General features: G+C 46.5%; 1 protein-coding gene across 1 annotated transcript in view; it reads right to left on the bottom strand.

Moving 5' to 3' along the window:
- The window catches only part of TUBGCP6 (tubulin gamma complex component 6), a 728,796-nt gene that overhangs the window by 170,692 nt on the left and 536,155 nt on the right, over positions 1-21,949 (bottom strand). The window contains exon 20 of the mRNA XM_069627853.1: positions 15,314-15,482. Within this exon, the coding sequence (XP_069483954.1) occupies positions 15,314-15,482 (169 nt within the window). The remainder of the gene's footprint in view (positions 1-15,313; positions 15,483-21,949) is intronic.

The following is a 21,949-nucleotide window of genomic DNA, read 5'->3' as shown; positions in this document are numbered from 1 at the left end:
ATTCCCTCTCAGGGGGTGTCCATTATTGCCTCTCATTGCGGGGAGGGTAATGCCTTTTGGGGACGCTTTCAACCTGTATAGGGTAACATTGGGTGCAAATCCCAGCTTCCACTTACTTACCTTTGGGCATCGAACCTGGATAAAGTATCCTGCCCCTCGATCAGCCTTGTGCCTGGAAAAGAGGAGAATGTACCTGTCTTCTGAGAAATTGTTATTACACTTTGAAATAGTTTTGCACTGTTTATAAATCACCACCACAAGTCCACTCAATCCCTGTAGAGAATACTTTCCCTGGAGAAACCTTGTATGGAAACCTGTGGCATTTGGGCACTAGGCCCCCATACATCTTAGGGCTGGCTTCCTTAAGAAAAGGGAATTGTTCTTGTGACTGGTTGTAATAATTTTACCTAGTACCATTTCCCTTGGTTAGTTTTTGAACAATGTTTTGTAAGTGAACCTACTGGACATTTGTGTTATATGGTTTTGTATGATATTACTACCTGATATTTTCATTTCTTGGTGTGTTCTTAAAAGTCCTAAATAAATAACTGTATTGTTATAACTGACTGTCTAAGCTGAATTATTGTGTGTTATTCTGAGTGGCCTAATTGGGGCCCCTGACCATGCTCACACTCTCCTGAGACTAAGGGCCTCATTACACATTGTGCGTTAAGGGATTAACGTTGCCGGTAATGGAATACCAGTATCGTTAAATCCCAACCCCAATTACGACCTGGGTTACTGCTATTAGCGGTACCGCCAAGTACGGTGCCACTAATAGCGGCTAGTCCGTGGGCACACGACCTGCCACAGGTGGACACAATCAGCACAGGTGGAGGCAATGGAGACTGTGCCAGCACAAAAGGAGCACACCACACCCCTTCAAACACCCCTTCCCACACCAAGATGGTTCCAAAACTAGCAGCATTACAAGGGCTGGAGGATATGATTGCAGTGCAGCAGCAACAACAACAGGCAGCACAGAGGAGACGCAGGAGGAGGAGGAGGGCAAGAAAGGCGCAGCAAGCACCACCAGGGCACCTAGTAATACCACAGAGGCAGCTACCAATCCCCAGGATCCGAGCCAGTCCATTTAACCTAACCCCTGAGCAGATACACACCCTGTACCGTCTGGACCGGGATACCATCACCAGCATCGTGGACGTGATACATGACGACATTGTGAGCCTCATAGACATCAGAACTGCCATCCCCCCTCTACTGAAGGTGGTGACCGTGCTCCACTTCCTGGCCACAGGCACCTACCAGCATACAGTGGGGCAGATGCATGGCATCTCACAACCAGTATTCTCACGCACGCTGAACCAGGTACTCGATGCCCTCCTGAAGCATGCACGTGAACACATTCCTGCCACGGACTGCCCAGGAGATCGCAAACACTAAAGTTGGCTTCTATTCACTGGCAGGCATCCCAAGTTGCATCAGGGCCATCGACTGTACACATGTGGAATTGGTGGTCCCACATCACAATGAAGTAGTCTACCGAAACAGAAAGCAATTCCACTCTATCAATGTCCAAATGGTATGTGATGCAAACAAGATAATCACACATTGTTGTGCCCGATTTCCCGGATAAACCCATGATTCAATGGTCCTGCGGAACTCAACCATACCACGCTGCATGGAGCGACAAGCCGGACAAAGTTCGTGGCTACTTGGTGAGTAGCAGGGCAAGCACATGGCAGTGTGATTTGGGGGGGGGGGATACATACTAAAACTGGGTGTGATTGGGGGGGGCGAGATACATACTCCAACTGGGTGTGATTGGGGGGAGGGAGAGATACATACTCCAACTGGGTGTGATTGGGTGGGGGGCGAGATACATACTCCAACTGGGTGTGATTGGGGCGGGAGATACATACTCCAACTGGGTGTGATTTGGGGGGGAGTTATACATACTCCAACTCGGTGTGATTGGGGGGGGGCGAGATACATACTCCAGCTGGGTGTGATTGGGGGGGGAGAAATACATACTCCAACTGGGTGTGATTGGGGGGGGGGAGCGATACATACTCCAACTGGGTGTGATTGGGGGGGGGGATACATACTCCAACTGGGTGTGATGGGGGGGGGGGCGAGATATATACTCCAACTGGGTTTGATTGGGGGGGGAGAAATACATACTCCAACTGGGTGTGATGGAGGTGAGAGATACATACTCCACTGGGTGTGATTGGGGGGGGGGAGATACATACTCCAACTGGGTGTGATTGGGGGGGGAGAGATACATACTCCAACTGGGTGTAGACAGCCGTCCGTAGGACGAATGGACATACAGATGTACGCCAATGTCCATCTGGGAAGGCCACAATGTACTTGATAAGAACCCACATGCAATTTGAAGATGCACAACATTGAGAACAATCCAGGTTTCCAAATATCACACATCCATCCACATCGCACATCATGCCACACCACATAATACACAAATCTGCAACATGGCGTCAAGATATTAGCGCAGCACAACATCAATAAAGCAATGTGCCCTTGAATGCATGCAAAGGGATCACCCCTAGCCATAGCATTGAACCACGCACCTATAGCACCACTGAAGTGATGCTTCACAGCATGGCAACATCGATGTCGGAATGGTAATACACTAGCAGTGTGGTACCAATTTTGCCTGGGCCCAGGGATACCTAAGACCTGGCCTCACCCAGGACATGTCAATTACTGTCAGAGGCATGAATGGGGCATGTCCACTTGCAGGGTCGAGCTCACCTTTGCACATTGCAGTCACACAGATCATCTGCAAGCATTCTGGTAATCGTGGATTTCAATCACAATGCAAAGTCGATTTGTGTGATATGTACAGGCCGCTCTTGAGGTGAACAATAACAGGTCCCCATTCTTCCCCCCATACAGGTGATGCTGGCTATCCCCTGAAGAGGTGGCTCCTTACCCCTTACGGAACCCACAGAACAGGCACAAAGAGGACTACAATCATGCACATACCCGTACCCGCGTCGTGATTGAGCAGACTTTTGGCCTTTTGAAGACACGGTTTAGGTGCATTAGCAGGTCTGGTGGCGCTCTCCTGTATGGCCATGAGAAGGTGGCCAAGATCACCATGGCATGTGTCATGCTGCACAATATGTGTATCAGACGGAATGTGCCACTGCCCCCTGACGTTGAAATACAAGCACCTGATGAGGATGATGATGGTGATGAGGACGGAGGTGACGCGGATGCAGGTCATGCAAGAGGAGATTGCCAGGAGGGACGTGATGTGAGACAGCATCTCATCAACCAAATATTCTGAGTAACATGGTTTCACTCTGTAGGATGGATTTGGGTAGTAATGCACTGGTGTCTGTGTTGAAGCGCACAATGGACCCTGTCACCAATAAAGTACACATACACAATGAAGAAGTCCAAGCCTGTGTTTTGATTAATCACCAGTGTATTAAGGAATTTTAAGATGTAAAAGTGCATGTCCCCAACTATCCCACCACCCTTCCCCCCACCCCCACAACAGTCCCAAAACACCCTCCCCTCCACCCCCCACAACAGTCACGAAACACCCTTCCCCTCTCCCCCCACAACAGTTCCGAAACACCCTTTACCCCCTCCCCCGACAAGAACCCCTTATGTGTCTGGCACAATGTTGTTGTCCTGCTGCACACGTCGAAGGTTGACCCTGCAGTCCCTATTCCCCATTGCCACCACCAGCATTAGAAGGCTGGGTTGACGTGTGCCTCGTGGTGCGCGTGGAGCGGCGGAGGGGGCTTGTCTGCCTCGAACTAGCGGATGATGATGTGGCTGTCTGTCCCTGTGGTGGTGGGAACTGGCGGTCCATCGCGTCCGCTATACGCGTCAGGACCTGCCTGAGTTGGCCAATCTCCACACACAGCCTGTTGGTACAGGCTTCAATCGCCTCCCTTGAGTGCCTGGCAGTCTGTTATCTCCCCCCTGAGACGGGCAGCCTCTTCCACATGCTGCCCAACCAGCACAGTTATGTCCTCTTGGTGCTGCCTGATGCTGGCCAGGTCAAGGGCACTGTGGCGTGCTCGTGGTGTGGCTGCTGCGCCTTCCTGTGTTGTCCTCGCCAGACTGGCCATGGACACTGGACCCTGGTGTTTGCTGTGGAGTTGCCTCTGGGGTTCCTGGGGGGGGGGGGGTTCGGGTGTGCATTTCCATGGAGAACTCCATCAGGTCCTCCACATCTGAGAGCGGTGCTGTGGCTGCCGCCTCACCTGTGGAACTTGTGGCAGAGGAGGGTGGGTCCTCCGTGGCTGGAATCTGTGGTGAGGGGTTCACATCTGAAGGTGTGGCAGTTGTTGCTGGTGTGGACTGCGGTATGGTAGCAGTGGCGCTCCGACGATGTTTGGCACTCTGCATGGGAACACTTCTCCCTTTGCCCCTTGATGTAGTGGGGGTGCCCGCTGTGTCCTGTGGCCTTGGTTTTTTCTTGGCAGGGGGTCCCTGAGTCGCAGTGCCAGGTTCTTCACTGTGTGTATGTGAGCCTGTGGGGGACAAAGAGGGGGATGGCATTGGTGACGGTTCAATGTACTTCATGCAGTATACGTTAATCATGCTGTTGTGTGCACTGGGACTTCATTGGTAGGGATGCAGGTGATGGGTCTGTTGAGTGGGTCATCCATGCATGGTTCTGTGTGGCAGTTGTCTGTGGTGATGCGTGCATGTGTGTGTTTGGGTTTGACACTGACATGGCCAGGGTTGTATGCATGTATGGATATTGGCGCATCCATGAAGTGAATCTGGGCTCACATTTGGGGAGACCTCAACATTCACAGTGCATAGTTTCATGTGTCCCTCACCTCCATCTGATGTAGTGGCCACAGCATGCTCCATGCTCCCGACTCATCAATTGATTCAACACCAATCGTGTTGGCGCATGTCTCCTCCCACTCCTTCAATTTTACTGGCGAATCGGCTCCACCTCCTGTGGCTATGGCCATGTTGCGGTTCGCAGACAGGATGCTGCGGATCCGGAGGCGGAGATCGTCCCACCGCTTTCTGCACTCCCGGACAGTGTGGGTGGTGGTGCCCACCGCGCTCACTTTCAGGACAACCTCTGCCCAGATAGCCTTCTTCCGGATCAGGGTCTCCTGCCGCATGTCGTTTGAAAATACCACGTCGGCATTCGCTGCAAGGGTCTCAGTGAGCATTGTTAGCTCCTTGTTGGTGAACTTCTCCTTGCGCTGGCGGTCGGTTGTTTTTTTTTATAGCCTTAGGCATGGCGAGGGAATCCTTGTGGCTGTGGAATGGCACAGTTCTCGAAACAGGTCCAGGGGGCAGAGGATGGCAATGGATTGTGTTTTTAAAGATGGCCGCCGTGCTCTTTCCCGTTCCTGTGCGATGACGCTATTTCCGGTTCCGCTATTTAACGGTGACCGCTAATTGCGATGGCCGCTATTAGCGGTGACGGCTGTTTGCATATGTCAGGACTGGCTGGGTTAGTAACAGGAAGAGTAACAGGACTGGCTGGGTTAGTAACAGGAAGAGTAACAGGATTAACATTGTGCTTTCAGAGCTGGCTGGGTTAGTTGTGCTTTCAGAGCTGGCTGGGTTAGTAACAGGAAGAGTTTGTACATAGAATTAACATTGTGCTTGCCCAAGTCAAGATGGAGCGAAAGAAACTTAATCTGATTGGTTAAAGGAACAATGATATGTTTGGTTTGCCTGATTGGTGGAAAGGACAATGGGTTTGATTATTGGGAGGTGAGCAAGATTCTAAACTGCCTTTCATCCATAGAAATTCAGTGGCTGGTTGTACATTAGTTAAGCTCCTTAAGTAAGGCCTTTTCAGAGCTCAGAAAATCTACCAAAGAAGTAAGAATATCGTTAGCTGATCCAGTTTGAACAAGAAGACATCAGGTGGGATCGTTCTTTTAAAGATTTTAAGATTGTCAAAGTGAACTTTCATTTTCTTTTATAAGAAAACTTAAAGAGTTAACAAGTTTCAAAATTATTTGAGAAAAGAGACATTTACAGTTAAAGTTATTATAAGGAAAACAAGCTTGAAGATTGTGCGTAGAAGTTTAAAGTTAATTAACTGCGTGTAATGTTCTTCAAGACTGTTTAATGTGTGCGCGAGCTCGCAAGTCGTCGTTTATGTGTTTTTTCAAAGCGCGCGGGTATTCAGAGCGATAGAGCGCGTGCCCAAATGAATTGCGCGAGTGAATTTTAGCGCGTGTACATTTTTAACGTGAAAGACGTTTCACGAGAAAGCGCGTGTTGGTTTGCGATAGAGCGCGTGCCCAAATGAATTGCGCAAGTGAATTTTAGCGCGTGTACATTTTTAACGTGAAAGACGTCTCATGAGAAAGCGCGTATTGGTTTGCGATAGAGCACGAGTCCATTTTGATTAAGCGCGAGTTGTTTTTAACGCGTGAACTATTTTACGTGAATTACATTTCGTTTCTTCGCGTGAGTTCGGTAGCGATAGAGCGCAAGTCCATTTTAACTAGTGCATGTTATTTTTATCGCGTTTACGTATTTTTTCACACGCGCAGGTTTGGTAAAGAATCGCGTGTGTATTTTAAACTCGAGGACAATTCTTCACGTCTTCTGATTTCACGTGTTTAACGCACACGCTTATCAAGGAAGAAACTATACGTTCTTTGTGTAAATAAGGAAACAATTCACACGCAGAAGGATAGCAGCATTCCAGAAAGTTAAAGAATATTTATTTAATGTAATTTATGCAAATGGAATTCAATACTTCAGAGAAAGACTGCATTTTATAAAAGCATTAAAAACTACATAGAGTTAAAAGAACTTTGAAGCAAGAAGAATATCTAGTTCTGAAAGGTGTTTGCAAGGGCCATCACTATAGGATTCTAAAGAGACTTGAGTGGCTTGAACTATATGCACTACAAAAGATATTATTTACAAGATATTCCACACAGATTATTAGCCTCTAAGTCTTTTACTGAGGTTTAAAAGGTAAAGAGTTCAGAGTTTATTTAGAATAATTTTAGAAAAGAAGTTTATCTTATCATATAAGTAACCAGGTGTATTTGTTTATAACAGATACCAGAGCCTACCAGACGGTTGCAGGGCTGCAGTGTCTCGGTTGTTATTTTCTCCAAATTCCCCTTTCCCTTTCTTGGGGTTTTCAGCTCAGCTTATATTTAAGGGTTGAGAGGTGAACTCCTGGTGAGGGTCTGTGGGGCCAGCATCAGCTCCTGTGGAATTCAGTCAAGCCGGACCCTGACAGCATATTGCGGGAGGTCGGAAGTGCTATCAGCGCTTTCATCGGTGCCGCTAAGGGTCTTTTTGGGGTCTTTAGCGGCATGGTGGTAGGGTCATTACTGGCATGGCGCTATGCTCGTGTCCGCGTACTCGTAATGGTAAGCTAATAGCGGCCTCTTGCCAAGGCGGACACGTTAATAGCGCCATGCCGGTAAATGTCGATTTTTAGCGCACAACGTGTAATGAGGCCCTAAGCCTTGACTGCTCTACAGACTACCTTGATTGAACAGTTAGGTGCAGCAAGTGGCTGTGCATAGGATTGGGAGGTGTTTCACCCAAGCGAAGCATTAGTTGGGAACACTATTTTGAGCAGCATTTTCCTTGACTACGATTTTTCCAGGCATCCCAATGCAAGATCGAGAAGCAGGAACTGGGTACTGATTAGCTGGAAAGGCAGCTTGAAATGAAGATTCTTTAACAGCCTTTCATCCAAGCTAAGTTAATGGCAGGTCACGTTTAGTTAAGTTCCCAGGTTTTAGGCCCTAAGCACTATAGAAGTTAATGAGAAATTGTAAGAATAAAGAATTGTTACAGGAAGCAGAGGCACATCAGGATGAACTTTCAGGTGGAAGCGCATCATTTTAAAGAGAGTGGCATATGACTGCTTACAGCCAAGGACTAATCACTTTAGCGTCCACAGTAATGTACATCAGATGTAAAGTGAATTTCAGAGTAAAATAGAAGATTAAATGTTTACTACAGCGTGAGCGCGAGCGTACAAGAAGACACGAACGTCGCGTCAATGTCGAGTCGGAGTTACGAGGCATAGTATTGGAGAGCAAGTGTTGACAGCGTGATAGCACGAGAGAGAGTATATGATATGCAGTACCTTTTGAGCGGCGTGGGAGCTTACGCAGAGCAAACAAGTTAAAATTGCAAGTTTCGTTGAGGAAGCTACTATCTCAGTGAAACTGCTTCACAAACTCATTTAACACTCGGGACATGAAGAGAACCAAGAGATCATTCATCAAAATACAATAGATAGTTATAAAATATTTGCAGAACCTGTTTAAGTCAAGGAGAACCAGTAAAGATTGTTACACTGAAGAAAAAACGATTTGTAATGTATAACGTTTTAAGTGCTCATTTTAGAGATAGTTCTTTTTACGGGCAGTTAAGTTTAGGATTGAGAAAAAAGTTAAAGGTTAAAAGAAAATACTTCTACATACGGACAACTAGTCAGTCACCTGTTCAACCCACAAGTTACCTTGTGAAGATAGAAAAGTCACATTTAACTTTCCATTAAATCTTAAAGCATTGAGGAGGGTGACAGGTAAAAGTAAAATTACATGACAGGGGGAACATAGTGGAAAAGGTACAAGTTAAAGGAAGGTGTTAAGTATGTGATGTGTTTTATTTATCCCTAGTGCAGTTCTTGAGTGAGCTGAAGAGAGGAGAATCTATTTGTTATTTTATCCATTACCCCTTTCCCTTCCCTGGGGTTACTGACTCACCTGTAGTGTTTAGGGCAGAGTTAGGAATGCTCAGAGAGGGTCTCTGGGATTCAGCAGCTCTTGCGGATCATAAGTAGGGTGCTGTGAGAAACCTATGAATGTTCTCACTCCTACTCCCCCTCAATCCTTTTCTCAGGTGGCCAGGGAATGGCCATCGCTTTTGGATCCTGACCCTGGTAGCAGAGAAGAGAGGGAGGATCACAAGGGTGGAGGGACCTTGGAGACTGGGGTGCCCTTAGGTGAGTCATGGTATTCCCCTTTGCCTGTTGAGGAACAACCTAGACCTCTCCCAGCCTTTGTAGGCTACTGAAGAACAGCTCCCCTCATTTCCCTACATTTGACAATTGAAAGTACTTGGACGAAGAAGAGGAGACAGAGTAATGCACACTCCACCTTTATTTCACCACGCTGGTACTGGAATGAGGAAGATGCCTACAAATAACTGAGTGTCCGGCATGTATCTTTAACTATGGCCAGGCAAGTCTGATGGTGAATCCACACCTGCAGCCTGTTGAAGAGTTACAGGTGTGTAAAGAGAGGCCAGTGAAACAAAATGGAGGGACACAGGGAGGCCTGTGTAGAAGCTGCCAGCACGGGACCTGTGTCGTGAGGAGGCAGCCATTGTGGGGCATGACAGGGAGACAGGACGCCGACCGAAGCCCAGGAAAACTGTGCAGCCCCAGACCAGGTGGGCTGTTGGATTGCCACAGAAGAGGGAGCCTCGGTACTGGGCTGCATGTAGCAGCATTTGCGAGCGAGCAGAAAGAAAAGGATGCAGTGCACGTCCGTGAGGAAGAGGAGGAGACGACGGAGGGTGCTGCAGAGCACCAGAAGTGCGAGCAGGGCTTGCGGGGCCAGTCCTTTGACCGGCAAAGCAAAAAGTAGACAGCCAGAGCTGCAGGAGAGGAAAGCATAGACCGGCGAGTGTTGAGGGCGTCACCCAGAGCCAGGCGCCTCTAGAGCACTGAGTGTAAGCAACGCAGTGTCGGTTAAGATTTATTCAACGCTGAGCTAGTGAAATCTTGAAACAATGCTGAAATACATACACTGAATACCAAACTAAGTGCAAACTTGAAACTCTGCGAAAATACATATATTGAATACCGAACTGGGTGAAATACATATATTGAATACCGAACTAGGTGCAAACTTGAAACATTGCTAAAATACATATATTGAATACCGAACTAGGTGCAACCTTGAAACATTGCTAAAATACATATATTGAATACCGAACTGGGTGAAATACATATGTTGAATAGGGAACTAGGTGCAACCTTGAAACATTGCTAAAATACATATATTGAATAGGGAACTAGGTGCAAACTTGAAACATTGCTAAACTACATATATTGAATACCGAATTAGGTGCAAACTTGAAACATTGCTAAAATACATATATTGAATACCGAACTGAGTGAAATACATATATTGATTAGGGAACTAGGTGCAAACTTGAAACATTGCTAAAATACATATATTGAATACCGAACTGGGTGAAATACATATATTGAATACCAAACTAGGTGCAAACTTGAAACATTGCTAAAATACATATATTGAATACCGAACTAGGTGAAAACTTGAAACATTGCTAAAATACATATATTGAAAACCGAACTGGGTGAAATACATATACTGAATACCAAATTGAGTGCAAAACTTGAAACAATGCTTAAACATATATATTGAATACCGAACTGAATGAAAATTGGAACTTAAGCCAAAGTAGGCTTTACAGAACTTTATGTTTTATGGGCAAAGCTAATGCCGTACAGAAACCAAGAGGACATTGCTCATTTCAAAAGAATTATTTAGAAAATAGTGCTAGTGGGAAGAAGTGTAACAAAAGGTGGGGTATGGACCAGACCACCTGAAAGTTAACTTTGTAACTAGAATTAGTGCGACAATGGCAAAGCCTGGTAAGAGATGTGACACGTGGGGCCAAAGCCAAGAGGCTAACTGGGAGAAACCAGGAAAGTGTAAAGCTGCCCCTAAAGTCAACAGGCTGAGACTTGGCAAATTACTCTGACTCTGTACACAGGAACAAGTGCAGATTAACTTCTGTGAACCGGAGGGCTTGAGATTTCCTCGTTGCATGACCTGTGATGGGTGGACCATGTGGTCTGACAACTGCGCCTAGACCAGTAAGCCCTACATGACAAAAACTAAAAGACATTGTGAAAGAAACCAAGGAGAAGCACTATAAGCAGACTGGTGAGGCTAACGAGAGGATGCTACGTTGAAGTCTTGGGGAAGGGGACTCTGAGACTTGATATACTACAAGTGCTGTCTTGAGGATGGAGCCTCAAGACCTTTTTGCCTTTGATCTGTGAACTGTGTCGCTTGCGACTTGGGGAAGGGGGCCACAAGGATTGTGTAAAACAGTATTGCGTTGAACTTGGAAAAGGTAATCTTAACACTGTGAACTTTCATGAACTTGGGGAAGGGAAGCTGAAGAATAAACTAAGAGCTGGACGAATCTCAGAACTTTATGTTGACACTATTTCTTTAATTATTGTCATCCCTACACATTGTTTAGTTTTAGTTGTGAGGACAATGATAGGTTTTGGAAACAGACAGACTTTTCAGTTGAACTCTTGGACTCAGACTGCCCTTAGTATTGTTCAGGTAGGGAAAGCCCACCTTAGCATAAGGAAAGTTAAGCCTTCTACAATCGTGACATTTCATTTAATAAACTTAAGTATCTTAAGTCTGTTGTCTGTGTATTACTTCGTGATGCCTTCACAGTGGCCTCCTAAAATCTGCCCACCAAGGTTGATTTAAGAAATCCATCTTAATAGCAGTCAAAGGGCATATGGATGATCTTAGCTTGTACTGCATGCTGGAAGTTGGTAGCCTTCAACCATCCATGTTGGCACAGCACCACACCTTTACCCATTTGCCGGATAACGGTGGTAGTGATGTCCATTGCAACTTGTCGGAAGCAACCTCACCCTAACAAAGAAGCTTTAAAGCCTCCTCCATCCTGTCATCCGTCAAGAAATCCACAATAGGGCCCAGCATTTATCACCGTTCCCTGCTTTAATCGTAATGGCCACAGTCAAAATAATGCGCTTAGCAAAAGCGTCCAGCTGACTCCCTTCTTAGTCAGGTGAAAAAGCACACAGGGAAAAAGGGTTGATAGAGAGTTTGTGAGCAGCAGCGGAGACCACAGAATCTGGGCTGGGCTCAGAGCCATTTGGTGTGCTGTCGGAGATCATCTATTTTTTCTTCAAACCTGTCCTTTTTCAAAGGGGTTTTTCATAGTTAGGACACCATCCTCTCAGATGCTGTTGAGCAAAGGGATAGAGACAACCGTCTGCCGTGCCAGTTCCCTGCACTGGTACAAGAAGCCTCCCTTTCTCTGTTCTTCAGGAAGCTGATCAAACATTATAGTAGGCTTGGACCGAAGAGAATAGAAAGTACCAATCTCCTCAGGTAAAGAATGTCTGATTGGTGGGTCATTAGGTTCGCCAGACGTTGGTGCAAGGTAATCACACTCATCAGTTCTAGTATGAATTGAGGCTTGACCCTGAAAACAGTAGTCCTCAGAGATCAACAGGACGGTGAGAAGGCAACGGAGAGACGCTGCTGCAGCATCTAGAAGCAACTGGGGGAGCAGGGAGCTCTCGAGGAGGTGGCAAGACCAACGGTAGCCTGCACTGCAATTCTGACACGAGAGCCTGCAGAGTACACAAGGTGTGTAGTGATAGGGAATATGCCTCGGTTGACTGGGGCCAGGTGAGAAGCCACAGCACGAGGAGTACATGGCGGCTGCATGGTCGATGGTTGAGTTGGCATAGGCTGAGCGGGCACTAACGGTGAAAGGACTGCTTCCTCCTTGTCATCGGAAAACACCACTTCGAGCTCTCGAAGCCAGTTTCTATGACATGTCCTCAGGGGGTACCTGCGAAGGGCCTGGTGGAACATAAAAAGCCAGTGTAAAAAGAAGCAGTCTACGTCGAGGAGAGCTGGTAGAAACAGAGCGGGCCTATGGTCGGGCCTCAGTAGAAGAACTAGCATGAGATTTTGTGAGCAGCGAAGTGTTGATTCACAGACTGGTTTTATTGTCGTTGACAGAGTCACTTATGAAACTGTCAACAGAGTGGTGGGCAAGGACGTAGACAGGATGGATTAGGCTTACTGCGCTTCTCTGTCGTCGACGAAGAGAGGGTCGACAGAGTTGTCTTCATGGACTAGTGTTGCCAAACCCCTCACCACAGCCTTCATAGGCTCAGGCATTTTACGTGGTGGCTTAGGTATGTGAGGTGCAGATCTTACAAATCAGCCAGAGTCAATAGGCCTGAGCCAGAGTCAGTGGTACAGGACCAAGAGCTTAGGAGCAAAAATGTTCTTGTAGCTGCAGTCAAGTCTTTAGTAGAAAAATATTGAAGAGGTAGATGCGAGGCGAAAGACGATGTTAAGAGAGAGGGCGGCCGACCCCACAAGTAGTTAAAGGATTTAAAGCACCTTTAGGGCTATCACAGAGAAAGGGCGGCCTGGCGGAACAATGTACCTTAAACGTGAAGAAGTGGCTCCTGCAGTGGCGGTTGTTCCTGGTAGTTCCTGCAGGTCGAGGGGTCCAACAGAGGAAGAGAGGCTCTCGTTGTGGAGGAAGGTTCGAGTCGCTGCACTACCCAGGGATGAAACCAGCCACGGTGCTGCCAAACGATGTTTAAAAGGTACGCTTCCTTTTAATCGTGGTCCGGGTCGATAGCTGCCTGGCTATCTGGTCTCCAAGTGCTGGGCACTGTCGATTCGACCAAGGCAGGCCCGAGGAAGCGATAGGTTAACTGGTTGACCCCACCAGCTCATGGGAAGGAGGCTCTTTCACTGAAGATCTCCTCTCGTCGTGTGGAAGAAAAGTGGTGAGACGATCCGGCAGGGCTTCACCTGTGGTGTAGATGCTGAAGATGTCTGTGGCTTCTCTCCCCTTCGGTTCCGTAGTTCCAGTGGCGACGTCTTGCTCTTCCAGTCCTCAGGACCCTGCTTTTATGCAGAAAGAGACCCATTCATACAGCCTAGCTGTCACTCACACAGTGGAGTGATCTTCTTGGCGGGAGACCCTCCAGCCTATCAGGTTAGAGTGCGACCTGAGTTGCTGCGGCAACTCTGTCCAGGGGTTCTACTCCCCCTCCCAAACAACAGACCCACCCCAGACTCAGAAGCGCAGAAAGCAGGGCTTCTTGGCAGAAACCCGCCAAAAGAGCGAACAAAGGATCCCCGACCTGGGTTAGGAGTTTAGAGTAAGACATGAGAAAGAAATTATATCAAAGTTCTGGCAAATAAAACCTACCGGAGTAAAGTTAATAATAAAATAAACCTGCGGTATGTTATAGGCTGTCAGTAAAAGTGTTAGCCTCCAACAATGTGAAAATCCCATAGGGAAATATTTGCGGTCGTATATAAAAAGGTAGTAACCACTGCCACCAGCCAGAAACTTTGTAGCGGGGGACTTTAAGGTACCCTCTCGAAAATGAACATAGGGGAAAAACTATTAACCCCTTCCAGTACTTCCATATTAAGATAGGTTGTACTGGTTTAGTTCATAGAGATTGACTAGTAAAATCAATGGGGACTTTACATGCCCTGGGAGACAGTAGTCAGTCCCAGGGTATGGAGTCTATGTGTGGGGGTCGCTACGACACCCCTGTGTCACTTCACGGAGGGTGCTGTGTAACACATGTGCATAAAGATGGTTCCTATGGGTGAGAGAAAAGATCCCATGGGCATTAAACACAAAAATTAGCTAGAACACACATAGCAAAGATGCCTAAGAGTGGGAGAAAGAGTCTCACTCTTAGCAGGTAAAAAGAAATAAACCCTTCAAATCCAGTAAAGCTGCTGGGGGACTCTATAGGTAAGGAAAATTAGCCATGACATGAGAATTCTCCCTAACAGTCCCTTGCGGGTCTTGTTGGAGAAGGAATGGCAGATGGAACACAAGAAGAAATTGTGTCACGGGCAGTAGCTGTACTCAAAATGCTGGAAATACATGCAGATATTATTCAAGTGGCAGGTGGAGCATGAGTTCAAGATGCTTTTCTTAGACTATGGATCTGCCATGAAGAGGTGAAAAGGACGCCTTCAACAGGCCTCAATTCTGAGGTGGCAAAAGCTTGGCCAACGGGGAAGCACTAGGCATATAAAACACCCCATCCACAACAATTGGAAAGATCTCAACAGAGGCTTTCCAAAAACATCTGAAGGCATTAGAAGACCACTGAAAAACAAAGAAAAGAAAAGCGTATATCGTCAAATGAAGAAGAGAGCTTTCAGAGGACACCCGAATGAAGATGGCCTATAGGGGTGGAGTTAGGAGAGTCTCTACCTTACCTCCAGCCCTAACCCTGGGGCAATATGATGCACAACACTAAAAGAACACAAAATTGACTGCAGTTTCAAATTTAAATGTAAAATGCCTTAATGCTACGGAGGATTCCCAGCCTGACAATGGGGAAACAGCATGAAAGATCCAATGCTGGAGAAAGACTTGTTACAGTGCACAACCAACCTAATTTATACTGGAGCAAACACAGAAGAATAGGCATGACTAATCAATATGCTTCACTGATGCAATGAGTAAAACAGTACTCTGCATTCTGGATACTCACTGCGATGCCAGGGGAGCAGTCACAGAGTACTTCATCAGTACAGGCAGAGAAAGGAGCTCAATAAGTTGCACAGCGGTCTCATCTGTTGATGACTGAACATAAGGATCTTCAGGTACAAAAAATGGCCTCGGCATCACTTGACTCAAAAGGTCTAAAACTGGCGGATCAGCTACAATAAAGAAAAGCAAAACCAAAGCAGAAAAACTGTTAATAACGAGACTGAACACAACTGTTCCAAAGGACATACCAAACATAGTTGCACAAACAAATAAATTGAAAACAGCAATTATTGTGAACTGGGCTAGATCCTGGAACATAGCTATTGCTTAACAGCGGAGCCAAGAAATTTCACTTTAGACTTTTCAGCAGAGAGAATGCCCTGTTGCTGCGTGAAGGCTGGTCTTTGCCCCAAAGTTTCATTCAGCACCCTGTAGAGGAAAGTTACTTACCTGTAACACTAATTCTCTAGTATGGGCATTTTCCTCCCATTACAAATCTCTAAAATTATATACACCTTTATGAAGGTCCCTCTACAATATATTACCCGTCTTGAAATCAGACAGAGGTTTTACAGCTCAAACAGGGTGCTGGGCCTTAATAATTCCGTACTCTCTCAGGCCACAATCCCACAATGTAGCATTGGACTGAAGATGCTATTGTTTATTTTTATTTTTACAGGCAGAATTAAGTCCACACGACTATTTAAACATTAGAGGAGATGTGGGCGGTTATCAACATGAGACAAATACCCTCCTGGACGACCTACACAGGGCAGCAGATGTCAGAACACTGATCTTGATTTTTGTGTGTTCTTTCTTTAGTAGCAAAGTATATTGTGGTTACGTTTGCAGTTTCTATATTTTCCTTAACTACTTCTTCATAGGAAAACTATAATGTGAGCCCTTTCCAAGATAAAGGAGGAGGAGAACTGCGATAATGATTGTTGTGCTAAGATCCAATGAGCAATCATGGAATATAGCTGAAGATTCCCAACTGCCTTTCAACTTGAGACTTCATAAAGGAAAGTCCTGGTTTGGTGAAGGCCTCAATTTGGGCCTTGAACTAAGCTGGAATTCTGAGTTTTGGAACTGAATATGGTTGTGGGGCATGTCTGGAGAACCATTAGTGGGAGATAACTTATTTTTGTTAATATTGCTTCAGTTAAATAGTTAATCCTTTTCAAGAGAAGCTGAATTGAATTCGGAAGATCCAAAATAATTGCTAGACTTTTCATTTGAACTTATAAGACTTTAAAGTGTGAGCAGTTTTAACATGCGCAAGAAGGAAGCTTGTAAGCATAAGATGCGACGTATATGCATGTTATATTTGCGCGTTCCATTTGGCAAGGAGTGTTGGAAGACGCGGTCTTCAATCACACGGGGGGATACATTGTGATGCGCATTTTCAGAGAAAGGAGTGTCTGTTGCGTCGTATGCGTAAGACTTTAAAGTGTGAGCAGTTTTAACATGCGCAAGAAGGAAGCTTGTAAGCATAAGATGCGACGTATTTGCATGTTATATTTGCGCGTTCCATTTGGCAAGGAGTGTCGGAAGACGCGGTCTTCAATCACACGGGGGTAACATTGTGATGCGCATTTTCAGAGAAAGGAGTGTCTGTTGCGTCGTATGCGTAGAGGGAGCATCACAGCCTTTTTGGCACTGCTTGTTTTTCCGTATGGTGCAGGGCTTTGGAATAGCACGGAGAAGGAATAAGTCACTGCTAAGAAAGATTTCTCTTTTAGGCAACTTTCCCATCATATTCTACGGACCCCCAAACTTTTTGCTTTTTAACCTGTCCTTCAGACTATCACTACTGGTAAATTATGTTAACTTTTATCTTTTTACCGGTTTGGATAACTTTTTAACAGTGCACACAGCATCTTACAATGCAGTATAGTGGGGATACTTTTGTATAACCCTAGTCTTTTACACTGGGGATTTTCTTGTTACTTTTATATGTGCCTAAAGATGAGCTGGTGGCCGCAGATAAACTTTTACCATTTGTGCAGTATTTTTAGTGTGCACATTCACGTTTACTGCACCTGGCTACTAAACATGGCTAGTGCCCTAAAATGGCTGCGAGAGTTCTCGTTTATTCTTTAGCCATATTGTTTCTTGGCCTTCTTGGATCAGGAAATCCCTTATATGGTCATGCATTCGCCTGGGAAAGCTGCTGTTTTCACAGACTACTGCATGCCATTTGTGTGTGGAGCCGGAAGTGGGTGGCACTGTCTGGTCCTACTCCACATCCGTGGTGCCAAAGAGTCTGAGGGGTGTGCATGAGTGAAAGCCACAGTGGTCCCTGAATGGACCACTGCTGGCTCTTTGAATGGTGCAGATCCTTACCATTGGTGGGCTTGGATTTGCTTCCAACCAGAATTTGGGATAAGAAGAGAACTACTGCAGCAATTTCTTCAGATCCGAGTTGGAACCAAGTATCCTGTGTAGAAGAGCAGCTGACTGAAGATCCGTGGAAAACTCCCGAAGAGGCCTGGCATCCCTTCCTGCATTTGGCCCGGTGAAGCCCTGCTGGACTACCTGATCTGCAAAGGCCCTCATCTGAGCTTCAACCCTTGCACTTATGGACCAACCAGTCTTGAAGCCTTCTCAAGATCCAGCCGTTGTCAAGGAGTTCCCCCCTTCTCACCTGGGTCCGGTGTTTGCCGGTGTCTTCGATCGCTGCCTTCTTGCGAACGCTACTGGTCTTCAACAGTGCTGCTCGAGTCTCGTCTTGTTCTAGGTTGCGTTTAGTTTCGGGAACGCGGAGTCCAGGAATCTGGGAGTCTTGGAAACGCTAGTAATGCTCGGAATCAGGAAGGGGGAAGGGTCAGGAGCGGGTAATAGCACTGGGACAAAGGAAACAATACCGCGAGCTACGAACACACGTCTGAGGCTACTCTGCAATAGCATTGAGACGCGCGGAGACGCAGAAGGCGTGCTCTATAAATAGATCACGCCGCGTTCAGCACATGGAGCGAGCAAGGGCTTCAGCTCTGGACGGCCATGTTGGAAGTAGTACGGAATGTAAGCCCCGTTGAGACAAGGACCAGGAGGTCCAAAAGGGGCGTGATCTTAAGTTCTTGACAGTATGCCTCCTCCGAAGGCCTTTTCCTCCAGGTTTGCCCGGGTGTATTAGGTGAAATCTTCTGAGCAACCGAGGAGCCTTGATATTTGAAACAGGTTCCCAGGTCCTTTCGCTAGGAGGATATCCTTTCCACTCCACTTGGTATTGAAGATGGGCCCGCTTATACCTGGAGTCACAAATCCGGGACACCTCATATTCCAGTTGGTTGTCAACCAGTAGAGGAGGAGGTCTACTGGATTTTCAAGAGGATTGGATGTAGGGCTTCAATAGGGATGTGTGAAAAACTGGATGAATTCTTTTCCAGGAGTCAGGTAGCTTGATTCGATATGAGACAGGATTGATAATCTCCTTGATGGGAAATGGACCATAGTAGCGGGGAGCCAGCTTGTTTGGTCGCAAGTGTCGGGGAAGCAGTTTTGATGACAACCACACTCGGTCACCGACCGTATAGGAACGACCTGGTCTTCTCTTGTATCCGCATACCTCTTGGTCTGTAATCTGGCTCTTTCCAAGTGTTCTTTAGCCTCCCGGTGAATGTTGATAAGAGTTTCGATCCAGGAGTCAACAGTAGGTACTGGTGTAGGGTAAGGAAGAACCGAGGGTAAAACCGATGGATGGAACCCCTGACTACAATAAAAGGGGCTGGTCTGTAGCGCTGAGTGTTCGGAGTTGTTGTAAAAGAATTCCGCAACGGGTATCAGAAGAGACCAGTCATCCTGGACCTTGGTGGCGAAACATCGGAGATATTGTTCCAAGGTCTGGTTTGCACGTTCTGTGGCTCCGTTGGTTTGGGGGTGATATCCTGAAGAGAGGGCACGTTGGATTCCTAGAACTCAACAGAGGTGTTTCCAGAATTGTGAAATGTATTGGGGACCCCGTTCAGATATGATCTTGGAAGGAAGCCCATGTAGTCGGAATATGTGTTCCAGAAATATTTCAGCTAACTCTGAAGAGGAGGGTAGTTTCATCAGTGGCGTAAAATGGGCCATATGGGTAAATAAATCTATGGTGACCATGATGGTAGTATATCCTCGGGAAGGTGGTAACTCCACTAAGAAGTCTGTAGCGATGATTTCCCATGGTTTAGAGGGTAGAGTGGGCTGCAGAAGAAGACCAGCCGGTCTTTTGTTATCATGTTTATTTTGGGCACAGGTCATACAAGCCTGGAGGTATTGCTGTACGTCAGACTTCATTTTAGGCCACCAGAACTGTCTCTGTATAAGACGGAGGGTGTTGGTGATACCTTGGTGCCCGGAATGGAGTGTGTCATGACAAAGGTTTATTATTTTCTGCTGTAACATCCGTGTAGGAATGAGTAGTGCATTGTCCTTGAATAAGTAGCCTTCCTTGGCTCTTAATTTCCAGTGGTTTCTTGTTGAGATGTCCTTCCACATTTCCGAGGATTGGGTTTGCGATCGGACTTCTTCCAGGAGATCAACTGCTTGGGCTACGAAGATCGTGGGAGAAAACATTTTAGGAAATGCCTTGTCTTCAGTGGTCACGTAGTCAGGACGCCGAGACAAGGCGTCAGTGATCAGGTTCTGTGATCCAGGGACATGAGTAATGTGGAACTGATACTGGGCAAAAAAGTAGGCCCAACGTGCCTGACGACTGTTCCTGCACTCCAGTGACTGTAAAATCTGAAGGTTTCGATGATCAGTACGGACTTGGACAGGATGTCTGGCTCCCAGAAGTAGGTGTCACCATTCAGTGAAGACTTGGGGAATGGCTAACAGTTCCTTTTCCAGGACGGAGTAGTGTCTTTCACTCGGAGTTAAGGTTCTTGAAAGATAAGCAACGGGGTGTTCCAAATCGTCCTCCATTTTCTGCTTCAACACTGCTCCTATAGCGTAATTAGAGGCATCCGTTTCCACTAAAAAGGGTCGACTTTTATCGGGTTGAGCCAAAATGGAAATTTGTGTAAACTCGGTCTTCAAACGCTGGAATGCAGTTTCTTGCAATGTTGACCAGACAAATGGGGTATCCTTCTTTAGCAGAGCCACTATAGGTTGTACAATCTCGGAAAGGTGGCTATGAACATTCGGTAGAAATTGGCTAGTCCTAGGAAGGATTGGATTTGTTTCAGGGACGTGGGAGTTGGCCATGCGAGAATGGCCTTTACTTTTGAAGGGTCCATGCCAATCCCCTCTGGACTAAGGATAAATCCCAGATAGTGCACAGAGGTAACGTGAACCAAACATTTTTCAGGCTTGGCTAAGAGGTGATGTTCCCGGAGTCTTTGTAGAACTGCCTTACCATGTCCTTCATGCTTCAGAGGGTCCTTGGAAAAAATCAATATGTTGTCCAGATAGACAATGACGAAGAGAAACAACATGTCAGAGAACACCCTATCCATAAAATGTTGGAATACTGCTGGGGCATTGGCTAGTCCAAAGGGCATGACCAGGTACTCATAATGTCCAAAGGGAGTTCTAAAGGCGGTCTTCCGCTCATCTCCTTCCCGGATACGGATCAAATGGTAGGCACCCCTGAGATCCAATTTGGTGAATATTACTGCACCTCTCACTGCTTCCAGGATATCGGATATCAAGGGTAGTGGGTATCGGTCCTTAAGAGTGCATTGATTTAGGCCACGATAATCGAGGCAAGGTCTAAGTTCCTGGGTGTCTGTTTTAGGAACAAAGAACAATGATGTGCCTGCTGGTGACTTTGAAGGTCTTATGGTACTGTTTTCAAGGTTTGTATCCAGATATTCTTTGAGGGCCTTTTTCTCAGGTTCGGAAAGGATAAATATCCTACCGAAAGGGATCACTGCTGAGGTTTCCGTTTCAATTGCACAGTCTTCGGGTCTGTGTGGAGGTAAAGCCTGGACTATGGCAGTGGAAAAGACATCAGCGAATCCTTGGTAGGCCTCCTGTACCTGTATTATATTGGAAACCATGAGTGGAGTTTCTTGCTCCTTAGGTGGTTCCTGAGGGGGTGTTAAAGGAAGTTCCAGGGATAGACAATGAGACATACAAAACTCCGAGCCTAGGAATATTGATCCTGCTGTCCAGTTTATATACGGGTTGTGTTTTTGTAACCAGGGCATACCCAATACCATGGGGTAGTGGGCGGACTTAATGATATCGAATCTGATTAGCTCTTGATGGTGGTTTATTGAGAGCTGGATTTCCTTGGTCTGTAGGCTTATGGGCCCTGAACTGAGGGGTCTTCCATCTATGGCTTCCAAAGGCTGCATGGTGCTTCGTGCCTCATATGGGATTTGATGACTGACAACCCATTCCTGATCTATGAAGGTTCCCATAGCTCCACAGTCAACCAAGGCCAGAATGGGGCGGATCTTACTCTTCGAGGGTGAAAGAAATGCGTGGAGAACGACCATTCTGTTTTGTCCAGGAGAGTTCAAGGATGGAATTGATGTGGAGCAAGCATCTCTCTCCCGAATCTCTGCTCCATTTAAGATCGGGTGCTGGCGTTTCCCGAACGCCGAGGAGGTGCCAGAGGACAGTCCATGACCAAATGTTTGTCTGAGGCACAATAAATACGGAACAAGTTACTTACCTGTAACTGTTGTTCTCCAGCATGGGT

This window comes from Ambystoma mexicanum, chromosome 12 (assembly GCF_040938575.1).
Source record: "Ambystoma mexicanum isolate Mex_15411 chromosome 12, UKY_AmexF1_1, whole genome shotgun sequence".
In the NCBI taxonomy this organism is placed as follows: domain Eukaryota; kingdom Metazoa; phylum Chordata; class Amphibia; order Caudata; family Ambystomatidae; genus Ambystoma; species Ambystoma mexicanum.
The sequence above is the reverse complement of the archived record's forward strand: the minus strand, read 5'-3'. Positions and strand labels throughout refer to the sequence as shown.